The sequence below is a fragment of the Gossypium hirsutum genome, chromosome D05 (genome assembly GCF_007990345.1).
Source record: "Gossypium hirsutum isolate 1008001.06 chromosome D05, Gossypium_hirsutum_v2.1, whole genome shotgun sequence".
NCBI classification, from domain to species: Eukaryota; Viridiplantae; Streptophyta; class Magnoliopsida; order Malvales; family Malvaceae; genus Gossypium; species Gossypium hirsutum.
This window is the reverse complement of record NC_053441.1, coordinates 12,011,589-12,028,022: the sequence shown is the minus strand read 5'-3', so window position 1 is coordinate 12,028,022 and position 16,434 is coordinate 12,011,589. Positions and strand designations below refer to the sequence as shown.

The window sequence follows — 16,434 nt, the reverse complement described above, 5'->3', positions numbered from 1 at the left end:
TTCGCAAAAGCTTCAACAATTTGATATCAGAACCATCTTCTTAAAGGGACATATCATTGAGAGGATTTTTTTTTTCTTTTATGGATTTAGAAAACTCTTTCACTGCACTTACTCCACCTATTTTCAATGGGGAAGGCTATTATGTCTGGGTAGTAAGGATGGAGGTTCATTGGAGACAAATGATCTTAGGGAAGCTGTTGAGGAATACTACGAAGTTCCTCCTTGCCTGCAAACCCAACCATGGTGCAACAAAAGAATCATAAGGAGAAGAAAACAAAAAAGTCCAAGGCTAGAGCTATATTATTTACTGCAGTCTCACCAGAAGTCTTTGTTAGAATTATGGCAAAAAGAAATCAGCATTTGAAGTTTAGAATTTCTAGAAGGAAGAATATGAAGGAGATGAAAGGAAAGGAAATGCACGTTCTCAACTTAATAAGAGAATTTGAACTTCAGAATATGAAAGACTCCATGATAGTTAAAAGAGTATTCTGATAGATTACGATTAAAGGATTTGAAGCAACTATTTCCTCTCTGGAAAATGCTAAAAATCTGTCAAAAATTAGAATTGGCAGAATTACTGAATGCTTTAAAAGCACAAGAACGAAGAAGAGGTCTGACGGTCTGTCGAGGGTGCACTGCTTGCAAGAGTTCAGTCAAATCAGGGAGACAAAAAATTTGTTTTTACTCTTTGCATGCATTGTGGAAAGAGAGGTAATCTATCATTCAAATGCTGGAAAAGGCCAAATCAACAGTGTGAGAAATTCTAGAAGATGGGATATCATCAAAATATTTGTAAAAGCAACTTTCAACAAAAAGACGTTGCACCTATAATTGATCAAGAAGAGGATGAACAACTCTTGGTAGCAACTTGTTTTGCAAATAGCAACTCTAGTGAAAAGTGTCTTATTGATAGTGGTGGCACAAACCATATGACATTTGATCGTGATCTCTTCAGGGAGTTAGATATTTCGATAGTTTCCAACATACAAATTGGTAATGGAGACTATTTTACTGTTAAAGGCAAAGGCATTGTGGCAATTAGATGCCCTCAGGTACAAAGCTAATCAATGATGTGTTATTTGTACCTAATATAAATCAAATTTTGTTGAGTGTTGGTTAGTTGCTTGAAAAGGGCTTCAAAGTTGTCTTTGAAACCAATCATTGTCAAATCAAGGATGCAGAAGGTAAAGATGAATTCAGAAAATGATGAAGGGAAAAAGCTTTACTTTGTATTCTTTAAAACGGGAGCAAAAAACCTATGCTGCAACTAAGATCAATGCAGAAATGTGACACAAAAGGCTTGGACATTTCAATCATGCTATTAGGATCTGGTTTAGGGGCTACCTCATCTTGAAGCTAATATACCATATTGCAAAAGTTGCCAATTTGGTAAGCTAGCAAGACTTCCTTTGAAAAAAGCAACTGAAATGAATCCACATAGACCTAGTTGGACCTTAAAAACCCCCGTCACTCAAAGGGAGTAAGTATTGCATAGTTTCATTGATGACTATATTAGGATGTGCTGGATTTATTTCCTCAAATTCAAGTCAGAGGTTGCTGGCTTGTTTTAAAAATTCAAGCAATGGTTTGAAACTCAAAGTGACCGTAAGATTCAAGCTTTAAAGTCTGATAATGGTGAGGAGTACACATCTAATCAATTCAATCTGTTTTGTGAAGAAGTTGAGATTAAACACTAACTCCCTGCTCCATATATCCCACAACAGAAATTTGAATTTCTCAGAGAAATACTTGGAATTTGCAGCAATTCAAGCAAGGAGGAGTGTTGAAGATTTGCCTCAAGCAATTTCAGTCAAAATAATTTAGTTATTTTTAGGTATTTTCGTTTTGGTGTTGACTTTTAGAGATTTATTGTTTATGAATGTTTTAGTTGCTTATTTTTAGTTATTGGTTGTTGAATTTTTTTCGATGTATAAGTATTAGTTTTTTAGTTCAATAAAAAAATACACTTTCCATCCAAATTTATTTCTACTTTGTTCTTGTCTTTGTTGTTTTTTTACAGCAAATTTTCTTAAAAACTCCAACAAAAACAATCGCTCAACTTTCATGTTCCATAAAGACTTATATGATGAAAGATTGCTTGACCAAATTGTTTCAACAATTTTGTGGCAGCGGACCTCCACCCATGTAACACTATAGATGGCGCATTTCATCCTGCGATTTGGGGTGAACTCCAGGGTGTTTTGTGGTTGAATGGATTAATTAAAGCGTCTAAGCCATATTAAGACGATGACATCATTGTCTAACTGAGGCATTGGAAACAAACGGTAGTAATAAGTTCTATTTGTTGTGGTTGAATGGATTAAAGCATCTAAGCCTGGGATTTAAGACAACGACATCATTGACATGAATGATAATGCAATTAATGGCAAATGCAAATGGATTGTGGGTAGATTGTGACTCCATAAAAAATTGGGCAGGCCGAAGGTTTAATTGGTTTAATATTAATCAAGTAGCACGCCGTGGCCAACAGCTACTAGTGACCATTCATGGTCCTGGTTCATATCTCTTTCTGACTGGGTTTTTCTACCTTTTTAGTCACCCCTTTTGCATAAAAACAAGGAGCTGATAAAGATTTCAAGTAAAAGCCAATAGCTTTAAAACGTTAACTACTAAAGTGGGAAAAATTTTCCACACAACATTGCTATATATCTCTCTCTTTATTTCTCCAACATATCGTCTCATTCTCACATTTCATATAACTCGATTAGGAAGAAAGGAGGAAAGTTGGGATTTAGAAATGGATCAAAAACAGAACATAGAACAGTTCAAAGGTCAACCAAGGCTACCAAAATTTGCTATCCCAAAACGTTATGATCTTTATCTCAAACTTGATCTCTCTGCCTGTACTTTTTCTGGTTTAGTTCATATTAATCTCAGCATCGTGGAAACAACTAAGTTCATAGTCCTAAATGCTTGTGAACTTGTTGTCCACCAAGTCTTTTTCACCACCTCTCTCAACCATGTAAGTCATACTTGCCTGGTAATCTTAAGGTCTGATCGTTATTTGATTTGATTGATGATTTTTCATTTAGGGTTATTTTTTGGCAGAGAATTACACCGTGTGATGTAGTTTTGAATGGCAATGATGAGATACTTATGTTGGGATTTGAGCAAGTGCTTGGTACTGGTGAAGGAGTGTTAAGTATCGAGTTTTCTGGGGCTCTTAATGAGCAGTTGAAAGGCCTTTACAAATGGTACTGTGTTTCTTTTATTAACTTCCAATGTTCTGTTTTGACCTGAAACTAATTTTTTTTTTGTCTTTCATGTAGCTGTGAAAGTTATTTATTTCTCGTTCACTTTTGTCTTTTGCTCCTTACAGTACTTATGTTGATAAAGGAGTAAGAAAGAATATGGCAGTCACCCAATTTGAAGCCCTGCAAGCAAGGCTGTGTTTTCCGTGCTGGGATGAACCTGCTCTTAAGGTATGCTAAGGACTTCACCTATGCTTGAAATAAATAGCTATGATGAAATTGAACCTACATAATAACTGGTACTACTTACATTTCATGTTATGACCAGTGACTGACATAGATGCACTTGGAAAGATCTAGAAAGCATGATGACTGTATGTACCTTTTTTTGGGTTCAATTGAAAATAACTTTTAAGATACAAGATTCAACAAACATATTGATTTTATGCTTCTGCGTCTGTAAAGTGCCTAGAACTGAGATTTGTGTCCTACTATAGCATGACTGATCTTATTTTCACAGGCAACTTTTAAGATCACATTGGATTTGCCCTCGGAGTTGATTGCCTTGTCAAATATGCCAATCAATGATGAAAAGATCAATGGGAATGTTAAGACCGTTTACTTTGAGGAGTCTCCAAAAATGTCGACTTATTTGGTTGCTATTGCAGTTGGTTTATTCGATCATATTGAAGAAACAACAGCTGATGGTATGCATTTCAGCCGGATTCCTTTTTTCTTTACTCTTGATTAATAATTGATTTAATACGTACTTTAACACTTAAAAAGGAATTAAGGTTGGAGTATATTGCCCTGTTGGTAAGAGCGATGAAGGGAAGTTTGCACTAGAAGTTGCTGTTAAGTCACTTGATATATTTACTAGGTAAGTCACCCACTGGTCATCATTTCCTTTCCTTTCAAGATACATAGACTTCAGTAATCAAATAAGCATGCAATGAAAAAAGAAGGATTATTTTATTGGAATTTTTGGTTCAACACCTACCTCAGTCCAGGAATTGCTTTAAAAATATGATCTTTTGAAGAACTTTAAACTTTTCATGGACAATGTCTGAGGGTCTGTAAGATAAAGTCACATATCTAAAAGAGAGTGAAGCTTTTCCACCCAGCAATCTCAGTGCCAAAACACAAAGGCACTATAAATGTCTTAGATTCATATTCTTTGTGGTTTTGAACAATTCAACCATCTCCTCAAACACTGACCTAACAGTGGATATATAATGAGGAACCTGCTTCCACTTGGTGGCTATCCTTTTGTCAATGATTTTTTTACTTGTTAGCTGTTAGTGTCTGGTCATTGTCTGCAACCGGAATGTTAAACTCAATTTTCAATATCATTATTGTTTTGAACTGGTTTTTAACACTTATCACGGAGATTTTACCTTTAATAGGTACTTCTCAATGCCTTATCCACTCCCTAAGCTAGATATGGTTGCTGTCCCTGAATTTTTTGGTGGAGGTATGGAGAATTATGGTTTGATCATATACCGTGAAAATGAGATGCTTTACACTGATTCACGCTCTACAGCTGCTAGAAAGCAGCGGGTAAGTTACATATTCTTTTCCAAAAAAGGGTAACTTTCAATCAATTATCTTCATCCACTAGCAGTAACTCCTGCAGTAAAAGAATATCAACCCCCCCCCCCGGTCAATCCAATTGGTCCTTAGCAACTTATTTTTCACTGTAACTTTTCCTTGTCAGCTTACAATAGTCGTAGCACATGAAGTTGCCCACCAATGGTTTGGCAATCTTGTAACAATGGAATGGTGGACTCATTTGTGGCTTAATGAAGGTTTTGCAACATGGGTAAATTTAAGTCCTGAAGTTTATTACGGTGGACATTTTACTAGATACAGCATCAATTTGTTACATGTATATCAATACATACAATATATTTTTCAGATTAGTTATATGGCTACTGATATCATGTTCCCGGAGTGGAAAATATGGACACAATTTCTCCAAGAAATTAATGGTGGCTTGCGTCTGGATGCACAGGAGAAATCACATCCAATTGAGGTGAGGAATAATCAGTTTTCCTGATATAACAGATTGCTCATCAAAATTCAAACTCTAGTTTATGTTATAGCTCTATGTCAATGGTTATCCATATTCATTTTCAAAACAATCTCAGTACATTCCAAAAAATTAAATCCATAAATATGATGGAAGTTTCTAGCTCATAATTCAATAGGAATGTTCATGTTCATAGGTTCTTCTTACACAAGAAAGATATATCCTTCTTAAATTTATTAGAATTTGTGCAGATGGAGATTCAGCATGGTCACGAAGTTGATGAAGCATTTGATGCTATCGGCTATAAGAAGGGATCTGCAGTCATCAGGATGCTACAGGAATATATTGGGGATGAAACATTCCAGGTCAGTTCACATTTATGGAAAGGATGTTGGTTCCCGTGAAGAACAATATAATATGTTTTTCAGTTCTATGGAATCAGATTTTGAAGCAGTATATATGTAACATGCATGCATGAGGCATGAACAGTTTTGAATTGGAAAATCTGGAGAGCAGTATTTTAATAAGCCATAATTTCACATTTCATACCCTGAAACTATGGCCTTGTAAATCTTTTCCAACCACAGAAATCCTTAAGCTTCTACATAAGAAGGTATGCTTGGAGCAACGCGAGGACAGAAGATTTATGGAGTGTCCTTTCAGAGGTAACTGGCATTCAAGTAAACTCAATGATGGACAGCTGGACAAAGCAGAAGGGATATCCAGTTATCTCAGTGAAATCCAAAGACCATATTTTGGAATTTGAGCAGGTTATCTGACATTAGCAATCTCTTCTTTACATTCTACATTTTTAACATAAGTGTCAATGTCTGATAATTGCTCGGTATTTGCAGTCACAGTTCTTGTTGTCTGGCTTTCATGGTGATGGACAGTGGATTGTCCCAATAACCTTGTGCTTTGGTTCATACGACAGAATCAAGAGTTTTCTTTTGGAATCAAAATCTGAAAATCTGGATGCCTCTGAACTATTTCCCACTTCAGATGAAAAGAATGAAGATGAATATGGTGAAGCATCATGGATCAAGGTTAATATTGGACAAAGTGGTTTCTACAGGGTAAAATATGGAGATGAACTCGATGCACGACTCAGGAAAGCTATAAAGAAAGGCTTCTTGTCAGTAACTGATAAATACGGTGAGTACTGTGTAATATTGATATTAGATATTTCTCTTTGTGAAGCATTCCTTTAATACAGGCATGGATGGCTTCGCTCCCTTGCTATGCTAAATATATTATTAGCACTAATGTTGACCTATAAACCTTGTTCTGCAAAATGTTTTGATCAGTCAAACCACTATGATCAATTATATCAATCACGTTTTCAGGCATCCTCGATGACAGATATGCTCTTTGTGTGGCATGTGAACAATCATTATCATCTTTGCTTTTGTTAATGGATGTATACAGAAAAGAGAGCGATTACATCATTTTATCGAAAGTTATCGATGTGAGCATATCTTTTCACCCAAGGTATCTAACCCACTTCATATGAAGCAATATTTTTTAACTGAGTCAATTTATGTGACAGGTTTGCTATAATGTTCTGGAGGTCTTGAGAGATGCTATCCCAGAATTAACAAATGCATTGAAAGAAAATTTCATAAACATCCTTCTATGTTCGGCCAAGTAAGAAATCTTACTAGACTGCACAAGATACTAACACAGTGGTTTTATAGTGATTTAATTATTTCTCAAAGTTGGATATTAAATTATAGTTGATTTTTTCATATATATAATGTATATAATTTAGAAAATTAGGTTGGGAATCCACACCTGGTGAGAGTCATTTAACTGGTCTAATGAGGGGTGAGGTCTTTATGGCGTTGGCTGCTTTTGACCATGCTAAAACTCATGAACAAGCAATGCATCGCTTTCAATCATTCTTGGATGATAGAAGCACTGAATTCCTTTCACCAGACACTAAAAGGGTGAATAAAAATGGAAACTTTTATATGTTATTTCCTTTTTCCTATGAACCCTTTCCGATATATATATATGATCTATACTGTAAAATAATGTGATAGCTGCCTCAACAGGCTGCCTACATTGCTGTTATGAGGAACGCTAACACAAGTAGAGATGGTTTTGAGTCCCTCTTGAAGGTTTATAGAGACGCTGATGCTGTTCAAGAGAAAGAACATGTTTTACGTGAGATTTTGATTATCTTAAAGAGTTAACCGATTCAGACTTTATCAGTGTTTCTCATTCCCTTATTCACATTAGTTCTTATGTGAATTTCCTGTTCTATATTTTACTTCAATGTAGGTACGATGGCATCCACTCCCAGTCCAGATATTCTTGTGGAAGTTCTGAACTTTTTTATATCTAAAGAGGTATTAATGAATTTGGTTTAGTTTTTTTCTTTATTAGATGGCAGCAAAAAGGATTGAAAATGTTGGGATTTGAATCTAGAACTTGTAGGTGCCACTCTTAAGGGTGTTTGCATGAACAAACTGAGCATAACCTGGAGTTTTGTTGGAGCTTTTTGACAGATAATAGTTTTAACTTTTTTCTTTTCCTAAAAGGTTCGAGATCAAGATATCGTTTATGGACTTCCTGGAATAAGCTTAGAAGGGCATGAAATAGCATGGTGGTGGATGAAGGTATGCTGTTCATGGCTGTTAAGAATCTCATAGAAATGGCTATCATCTTTTCTACAATTGATCAAGTCGTTTGAATGAATGCAGGAGAACTGGAACTTTATCATAAACAAGCATAATGGAGGGCTCCTCACACATTTTATTCGTGACATTATATCACCGGTAAGGAAGTAAAACCTGAGAAAATAATGAATGACACATTATTTACAAATAGAACTTACCGAAGAACTACAATTGTTTATCTTAACCAGACTTGAAGAGTACCGGGTAGGCGTATGTGTCCTATATGCGAGTGTTCAATCTTTTCCAATTTTTTTTTATATATTTGAATGATCATATCCTATAGCCCGACATGAGTTCTTTAGGGAAAATGAAAGCCAAGAACACACAATCAACCAGCTTGTTCCTATAGCTGCAACGGCCTAGGGATGATATGATAAACTAATTAAGAATATTACCTCGTAAAGGTTTCTTCTGCTGAGACATATTCAGGGATTGTCTTTGATCATATTAGTATGAAAAGAACATCGTGAAACTTGGTCACCATATCTGAAAACTTTTCATGTTTTATTGACAAAAAACTAATTGATCGATGAATGATTTTCCGAAATTTGGATTATAAGGGTAAACTGACCCTGTCATATCTTCACATGGCAGTTTTGCAGCAATGAGAAAGCTGATGAGGTTGAAGAATTTTTCGAAAGCCGTGTGACTTCTTCATTTGCAATGAATTTGAAGCAAAGCATTGAGCAGGTTCGGATCAAAGCAAGGCTGGTTGAAAGCATAAAGCAGGAGCGGCAACCTCTTCAAGACCTACTCAAGCAATTAGTTTGTAAGGGATGATAACTTCAGCTGTTATCTCAATGTATAATATATTTATATGTACTAAAGCATAAAGGCTTGACATTTTGTCTGATATCATGTTTTGTGGGTTAAGATTAAAAGCAGGAATGCCTGGAAAGCATTGTCCAAGAAGAACACTTTTGTTTCAAGCTTTCTAATAATCTGCTGTGGTGCTCAGGGGAAAACGATTTCCAATTGGGGTATACCCCAGTATTTAAACATTCTCTTCTCAAACCGGGTCTATACCAACTAAACCAGTGGAAAATTACTGTAGGTATATGTTCTGCTTGTTTTTATCAGATTGGATTAATTAAAGCGCCTTAGACAGGCACGCTATAACAAAAATATTGGGCCTGGGAGAAGGGTTTAATTGTTTTGATATTTAACAAAGTGGCACACCAGCCACTGGCGGGCAATCTATAATTCCGGTTTATGTCTCTTTCTGACTTGGTCTTTCTACCATTTTAGTCGCTCCTTTTTCATAACCCAAGGACCACCACATAAAGCTTGAAATGTGCAAGTAACATCCAATAGCTTTAAAACGTGTAAGCACTAAGAACATAAAGAGGGCTTATTACATTGCTATTCGTATCTCATTTCTCCAAGGTAACGTCTCATTCTCACAGTTCATCTAAGGAAAGTTGGGATTTAGAAATGGATCAAAAACAGAACATAGAACAGTTCAAAGACCAACCAAGGCTACGAAAATTTTCTGTCCTGAAACGTTATGATCTTTATCTCAAACTTGATCTATCTGACTGTACTTTTTCTGGTTTAGTTCATATTAATCTCAGCATCGTGGATCCAACTAAGTTCGTTGTCCTAAATGCTTGTGAACTTGTAGTTCACCAAGTCCTTTTCACCAACTCTCTCAACCATGTAAATCACACTTGCTAGCTGATCTTAAAATCTGATCATTATTTGATTTGGTTGATGATTTTTCACTTTGGGTTATTTTTTTGGCAGAGGTTTACACCGTGTGATGTAGCTTTGGATGGCGATGATGAGATACTTGTGCTGGTATTTGACATTTGAGCAAGTGCTTGGCACTGGTGAAGGAGTGTTAAGTATTGAGTTTTTTGGGGATCTTAATGAGTAGTTGAAGGTTAATGTTGAGCAAAGTGGTTTCTATAGGGTAAAATATGGAGACGAACTCGATGCACGAATGAGGAAAGCTATAGATAAAGGCTTCTTGTCAGCATAAGATAAATACAGTAAGTACCGTGTAAAGTTGATATCATATATGAGCCTGTGAAACATTTTCTTTGCATACAGGCATGAATGGCTTAGCTCCCTCCCTAAGCTAAATAAATTGTTAAGTACTGTGCAGTTAATAATGTAGACCTATAAACCGCCTTCTTCAAACATATTATTAATCACCATCTCAGGTAAGCCACTATTTTCATATATTGTTGGTTTTCCTCCTTGATCAGTTACTATCATTCTCATTTTCAGGCATCCTAGATGACAGATATGCTCTTTGTGTTGCCTGTGAACAATCATTAGCTTCATTGCTTTCGTTGATGGATGTATACAAAAAAGAGACTGATTACATCGTGTCATCGGAACTTATTGATGTGAGCACATCTTTTCACTTCAGGGATAACCCACTTCAATGCCTAGTATTATTTTGTAACCTGACATTTCAGTCAATTTACGTGACAGGTTTGCTATAATGTTTTGGAGGTCTTGAGAGATGCTATCTCAGAATTAACAAATGCATCGAAAGAATTTTTCATCAACGTTCTCCTGTTTTCGGCCGAGTAAAAAATCTTACCAGACTGCATAAAATACTGACAGTGATTTTATAGTGACATATTTTTCTCTCAAAATTTTTTTTATTTATAAAAAAATTAGAAAATTAGGATGGGAATCAGCACCTGGGGAGAGTCATTTAAATGCTTTGCTGAGGGGTGAGGTTTTATGGCCTTGGCTGCTTTTGACCGTGCTAAAACTCATGAACAAGCAATGCACCGTTTTCAAGCATTCCTTTTAATGCTAAAACTCACGATTTAACCTTTCAGCAGACATTGAAAGGATGAATAAAAATGGCAACTTTTAATATGTTATTCCTTTTTCCTACGAACCCATTGCAAGTATACATATGATAATGTAAATTAATGCGGTGGCTGCCTCAACAGGCTGCCTACATTGCTGTTATGGGGAACGCTAACAGAAGCAGGGATGGTTTTCAGTCCCTCTTGAAAGTTTATAGAGAAGCTAATGCAGTTCAAGGGAAAGAACGTGTTCTACGTGAGATTTTGATTATCTTAAAGAGTTAAACCAAATCAGATTTTACTAGTATCTCCCATTCACATATTCATATTAAATCCTTACGTGAATTTCCAGTTCTATATTTTGCTGTGGTGTAGGTACGATAACATCCGCTCCCAATCTAGACATTCTTGTGGAAGCTCTGAACTTTTTTATATTGGACCAACATGATGCTACCTCTTAAAGGCTACCAATAATGAATCAGGTTTAGAAAATCTTGTAGCGACCATGGCAGATATTGGACCAACACGCTGATTGCATAAACAAAGAATTTCTTTTTTCTTTTCATATTAAAAGGTTCGGGATCAAGATATTATTTATGGACTTGCTAAAGCTTAGAAGGGCATGAGTAGCATAGAGATGGATGAAGGTATAGGCATTGATTTTTACAAGAATTAGCCACCGGTGCTGTTCACATTCAATTGACCCATGTTTTTTGAAAATGAATGCAGGGCAGGAGAGGTGGAACTTCATCGTAAACAAGTATGGTGGTGGGCTCCTCACACATTTTAACCCTGACATCATAACACCGGTTAGGAAGTAAAAGCCGAAAAAATAATGAATGATACATTATTTACATATAAAACTTACCCCAAGAGCGACAATTATTTACATTTAATCGTAAACTGACCCTGTTTATATATTGACATGGCAGTTTTGCAGCAATGAGAAAGGTGATGAAGTGGAAGAATTTTTTGAAGGCCGCGTGAGACCTTCATTTGCAATGAATTTGAAGCAAAGCATTGAGCAGGCTCGGATCAAAGCAAGGTTTGTTCAAAGCATAAAGCAAGAGCGGCAACCTCTGCAGTACCTACTCAAGCAATTAGCTTGTAAGGGATGATAACTTAAGCTGTTATCTCAATCTATCATATATAATATATGTGTATGTAGGTGTATATAAAGCATGAAAGTTTGGCACCATTTATACCAAAACATAGGTAATATGGCAGTAAAAAAACACTTACTATAGTACATATTAATTTCTGTTCTTGTACACACATTAAAGCCCATAAGAAAAAGTAATGGACCGGAGATATGTATTTCATTAGATGTACTGTCTCTAATATGTCAGGTACTATATCGACTTTGATTTTTAGATGATTGGATTTGGGGGGGTTGAGACTCTGATTATGTTTTGCTCTTGAACTTCCTTTGAGCTTTCAAGTCTACAACAATTACAGAGATGTTGTCCCTGCTACCTTTTTGGATGGCCAGCATCGAAAGGTATTCAGCTGCCGCTTGCGCCGCTGGGTCGATTCCTTTGCCTCTTTCCACCAGAGATGGAACCCCATTCTTTTTATGCCAGAGCAGGATTCGCCGTCGAGCCACCTCGCAAGCTTCCTCATTCGATATCACATCCCACAACCCATCACTGGCTAAAATCAAACATTCATCTTCTCTAGCTCGAGGAATAAACATAACTTCCGGTTCGGGGATAATCCATGGTTTCAAATATCTATCACCTGTTAATTAACATAAAAGAAAACAATAAATGCAACACCAGACTCGAGTTCCATTACTGAATTATTTATCAAACATGTCACAGATATTATCAAGCTTTGGCATCTTGAAACGAAATGGAAAACTTAATCCATTATATTAACACCAAGAGAGGCGGCAGATTATGTCAAAGTCAAACAAAAATAAACATACCGATGGACCTTGACATTGCAAGAACACCGAATACACGATGTCCATTCCACTGTATAACTTTCCCTCCTGATGCCTCAATCCTTGCATACTCATCATCTCTGCTTGGCTGCAAATCAATAAAGCAAACATGTTGGTTTCGATACACAGGTAGCTTATGTTATTTATTTGTAGAAAACCCCAAGAATTAAAATCGCCATACTTTGTGATCACTTGACAAGGCCATGGCTTCTTTGCCACGGCACAAGACTGCTCTTGAATCACCACAGTTAGCAACAACGATATGCGATGAACAAACCAAGGCCACCACAGCTGTTGACCCAACTGTTTCGGGGGCAACAGGTTCGAAACTAGCATCAGAAGCATCTTCATTGCCTTGGCTAATTTTTCCTCCGATCTCATCATCGACCTTTAGAAAGCAACTAGTAAATGTCTTCTCCCATTGCATCTGTCGACTCTCTTTACTAGTGTCATCACATAAATTGTCTTTAATTCTCCCAATCTCTTCTGCCAAAGCCACATGGATGCGGTCACGACAATAGTTTGCCACCTGCATAATATTCCGATAAGCAACTATATAAGGTTAATCACTTTGGAAAAAAATCATGAAAAAGATCAACTGATCAAGAAACCACTTATATCAAAAGAACAAAGATGTTGCAGTATGCAACCATCCAAATTTCCTCACTTTGCAGAGAATGGCCATAAAAAGCATACAGATACAGAGCTACCATTTAATGCAGGAACCTTTCAACATTACTTAAAGTAAAGCTAAAATGTAAAACCGGTTTTGTGGAAGAATGTTTTACCTGTGAGCCACCATGACCGTCGTAAACACCGAAAAAGTGCCCAGTAAGGTCAGTCAGACCTTGACTGATTCCATCAAAAACACGATCACCAATAAGCATTTTGATAGGAATCTTCATAAACCGAGGCATTGCAGCAACAGCATCTTCCATTTCTGCTCTTTTTCCAATAATAGACACTGACCCCCAAAGGGGTATACAATCCAACTCAAAAACACTCCGGCTACCTCTATTGAGATTCTTTTCATTAGGCAGCTGAATTACCACTTCTGAAGCCTTTAACTCAAACCCATCAGAAATCTTTAAATCGGGACTCACTGTTGTGAGCAGTACTTCAGCCGTAGGCACCTGCTCGATGCTCGACTCTCCCAAAATAATAGCCTTAGCAAGAATTCGACCACTTTCAATTTCCGCATTTTGCAAGCTAATATCAGAACCTGCATTCAAAACCAGCAACCCCTCATTTATAATTCCGTTAGTGTCCACTGACAAAATTACATCTTCCTCGCTTTCCTGAACCATCGATTCACTAGCAGCGATAGACCCATTTCCATTCTTGGGTAACATCTTAGACAAACTCGCTGCATCGGTTACGAGCTTGATCGGCGTGATTTCCACATGGGCTGTGATTCCAGAGTTGTCACCCATAGAGTTACCCAAACTAAGTGTTACTGCGACTGCCGGAGACATCTCTTCCATCAATTCCCTCCTCTAACTCCACAAACAATTACCACTCGGAATATCTAAAGAGTGAACCACAACAATTTACCAATATTCATCTTAACTATCACCTTCCAGCAACAAACTTGGGATAAAGCCATCAGGTTCTATCAACACTTCCTCCATTGCAATGAATCTCAATGACCCAACGACAATCGTTTTCATAACAAATAAAGAAACAGTACTAAACCACTAAGAACAAAGCTTTTTGACAGGGTCAACAGTTAAAATAAAAGCAAAATGATGATAGGATTGATCAGATCTGGTGAAGAAGCACCTAAGGATCAACCCTTATAATTACTGAAATTTAAAACCAATCCAATCAAGGTGATTAAATCCTATCCACACCAAGCCTACCCATTTTTTTAACAAAAAAATGGAAACAACAAATTCAAAGCTTTATCTGTAATAAACCGAAAAAGCAAAAGGTAGCATAAGAAAGAACCTAGGATAAAGCACAGATAATCACTGGAAAACCCCCTAAAAAGGTAAACTTTTTGGCACATACAAGTTGAGTTTCCTGGATCTAAGGCAAACCCATCTCAGCCTTTTTCTGAAGTAACGGTCTCTTTCAGTTTAACTCTCCTTATCCTTGCTTCCAACAAACACACACCAACAACCCCAGATAACAAGAACAACAAGAAACTACCAGAATTATATATCTCTACAAAGAAACTACTAAAAAGACTTGATCTTGGACCCCTTAAACCAAAGGAAAAATATCAAATTTATTTGAAGAAAATTATTAAAAAGGATGGCTTGCTTACCGGTAGGAAATGAAGAGACTTTGGGGGCCTAATCATAAAAATTAAAAAATTAAGATAAAAATGGTGAAGCCTCCTTGTATAATTTTTTTCCCCTAGATTTTTTGCTATGATATGGGGTAGGGGAGGCTTAGGCTTAGGATTGAGAGAGAAAGAGAGAGAAAGAAGGGGGAAGGAAAAGGAAAAAGAAAGAAAATGGGGGAGGGGAAATGGCTTTTTTGTTACCAAGAACTCCTTTAGGGGACACGTATACATGTAATGTAATATTATCTTACATCATTGAATGCTTTTAAGACAGAGAATGCTTAGGACAGTGCTTACATAAAGACATCTTTACCCATGATCTTTCATGGGGCAAACTTTGAGGAGGGACACGTGCCTCCCAATCCTCTGTAAAAAAAACTCATACCCACCCACACCATTAATGTCTTTTCCACCCATGTGTTGTGATCTAATCCATCTCTGTTTTCTTCTTTGTTTTTTTGCCCTTTTATCCATCTGCTTCCAAGTACCATGGTTTTTTTTCAAAGGTTTTTGTTCTTCTTCCTACTTTTTTATTTTATTTTCTATTTCTTTTCTCCAAAATCTATAATCTAACCATTCTGTTTTCATTTCAACCAAATAAATTATAATGGTAACACGTCAAAGGACTACCTTGGAATAAATTTAAAATTAAATGATTTTTTTATATTAAAAATTGAATTATATTTTATTTCATCTATTTTTACTATTAAAATTTAATTGTTATATGTGAGCATGAAATGCATATAACATAAAATATGTAATTGTCTAGTTATTTAATCATTCAACTCAATTTTCATTAAAAATATTAATTTATTTTTTTATTTAATATATAATAATTAATTTTATTTACTTTTTAGTAAATGAGAAAAAAAGAAATTTAACTCTCGGCACTTCGATTCTGGATAATTTCTGGGAATGATTCTTTAAATTTGTTTTTATCCGATTCATGACTTTCTTCAAGCACAGTTTTGACCTTTAAGAGTTCAGCCTCAAAAAATAAGAAAACTACTATTTTGAATTTTATGACGTTACTTCGTTCATCATGTTTATACAAAATCGTGTTTGATTGATTCGCTTTGAAAATGATTTTGCATGATTGATTTTTTTTCCCTTTTTTTTCTATGTTACATAATCAATTTTAACTTATTTTTTCTTAGCAATGGTTGCAGTCGTATGTCCGAAAATAGTTTTAAGTTACGTTGTTCCAACTGCATGCATATAGATATGAGACCATATATTTAAAATTAAAATTTATTTATTAATTAAATTATGGGTGGAATGATAAAATTATTTTTTCTCATATCATTCTCAAATTCAATTGCGAGGTAATCTTTAATTTTTCCTCTTAAAAAAAACTTTATTTCATTTTTAAAAATCATATATTTATATTTAAATATGTAACTACAATACGTGTGTAGAACACAATTTTTTTTAACTACAATATAGATTTTAAGTCCGTTTTTATAGAATTTTTTACAGTACCGAGAA

The 16,434-nt window shown here is 35.8% G+C and overlaps 2 protein-coding genes across 6 annotated transcripts; one reads left to right on the top strand and one right to left on the bottom strand.

Moving 5' to 3' along the window:
- The first annotated feature begins 2,645 nt into the window (after nt 1–2,645).
- Nucleotides 2,646–12,104, top strand: LOC107906079 (aminopeptidase M1). 5 transcript variants are annotated; one of them, XM_041093771.1, is made up of 27 exons: nt 2,646–2,983; nt 3,070–3,215; nt 3,341–3,443; nt 3,733–3,919; nt 3,999–4,092; nt 4,619–4,772; nt 4,930–5,034; nt 5,131–5,247; nt 5,496–5,609; nt 5,832–6,014; nt 6,099–6,399; nt 6,591–6,712; nt 6,794–6,891; nt 7,016–7,193; nt 7,302–7,413; nt 7,531–7,598; nt 7,791–7,868; nt 7,953–8,027; nt 8,523–9,587; nt 9,675–9,922; nt 10,164–10,285; nt 10,374–10,471; nt 10,850–10,961; nt 11,081–11,187; nt 11,280–11,352; nt 11,435–11,473; nt 11,638–12,104. In XM_041093771.1, exons 1-19 carry the CDS (start codon nt 2,759–2,761, stop codon nt 8,706–8,708), a joined length of 2,646 nt encoding a protein of 881 aa, XP_040949705.1. In that variant the 5' UTR covers nt 2,646–2,758; the 3' UTR covers nt 8,709–9,587; nt 9,675–9,922; nt 10,164–10,285; nt 10,374–10,471; nt 10,850–10,961; nt 11,081–11,187; nt 11,280–11,352; nt 11,435–11,473; nt 11,638–12,104. The 5 variants fall into 5 exon arrangements, with proteins under 5 accessions (XP_040949705.1, XP_040949702.1, XP_040949703.1 ...); XM_041093768.1 differs by having other exon boundaries at nt 11,435–11,514; XM_041093769.1 differs by having other exon boundaries at nt 9,675–10,285; nt 11,081–11,352; nt 11,435–11,465.
- LOC107906080 (protein phosphatase 2C 16) lies at nt 11,927–15,182 on the bottom strand. The gene is made up of 4 exons (XM_016832942.2): nt 13,442–15,182; nt 12,835–13,182; nt 12,636–12,741; nt 11,927–12,445 (listed from the first exon to the last, which is right to left on the bottom strand). Exons 1-4 carry the CDS (start codon nt 14,135–14,137, stop codon nt 12,111–12,113), a joined length of 1,485 nt encoding a protein of 494 aa, XP_016688431.2. The 5' UTR covers nt 14,138–15,182; the 3' UTR covers nt 11,927–12,110.
- Between the last annotated feature and the right edge of the window lie 1,252 nt (nt 15,183–16,434).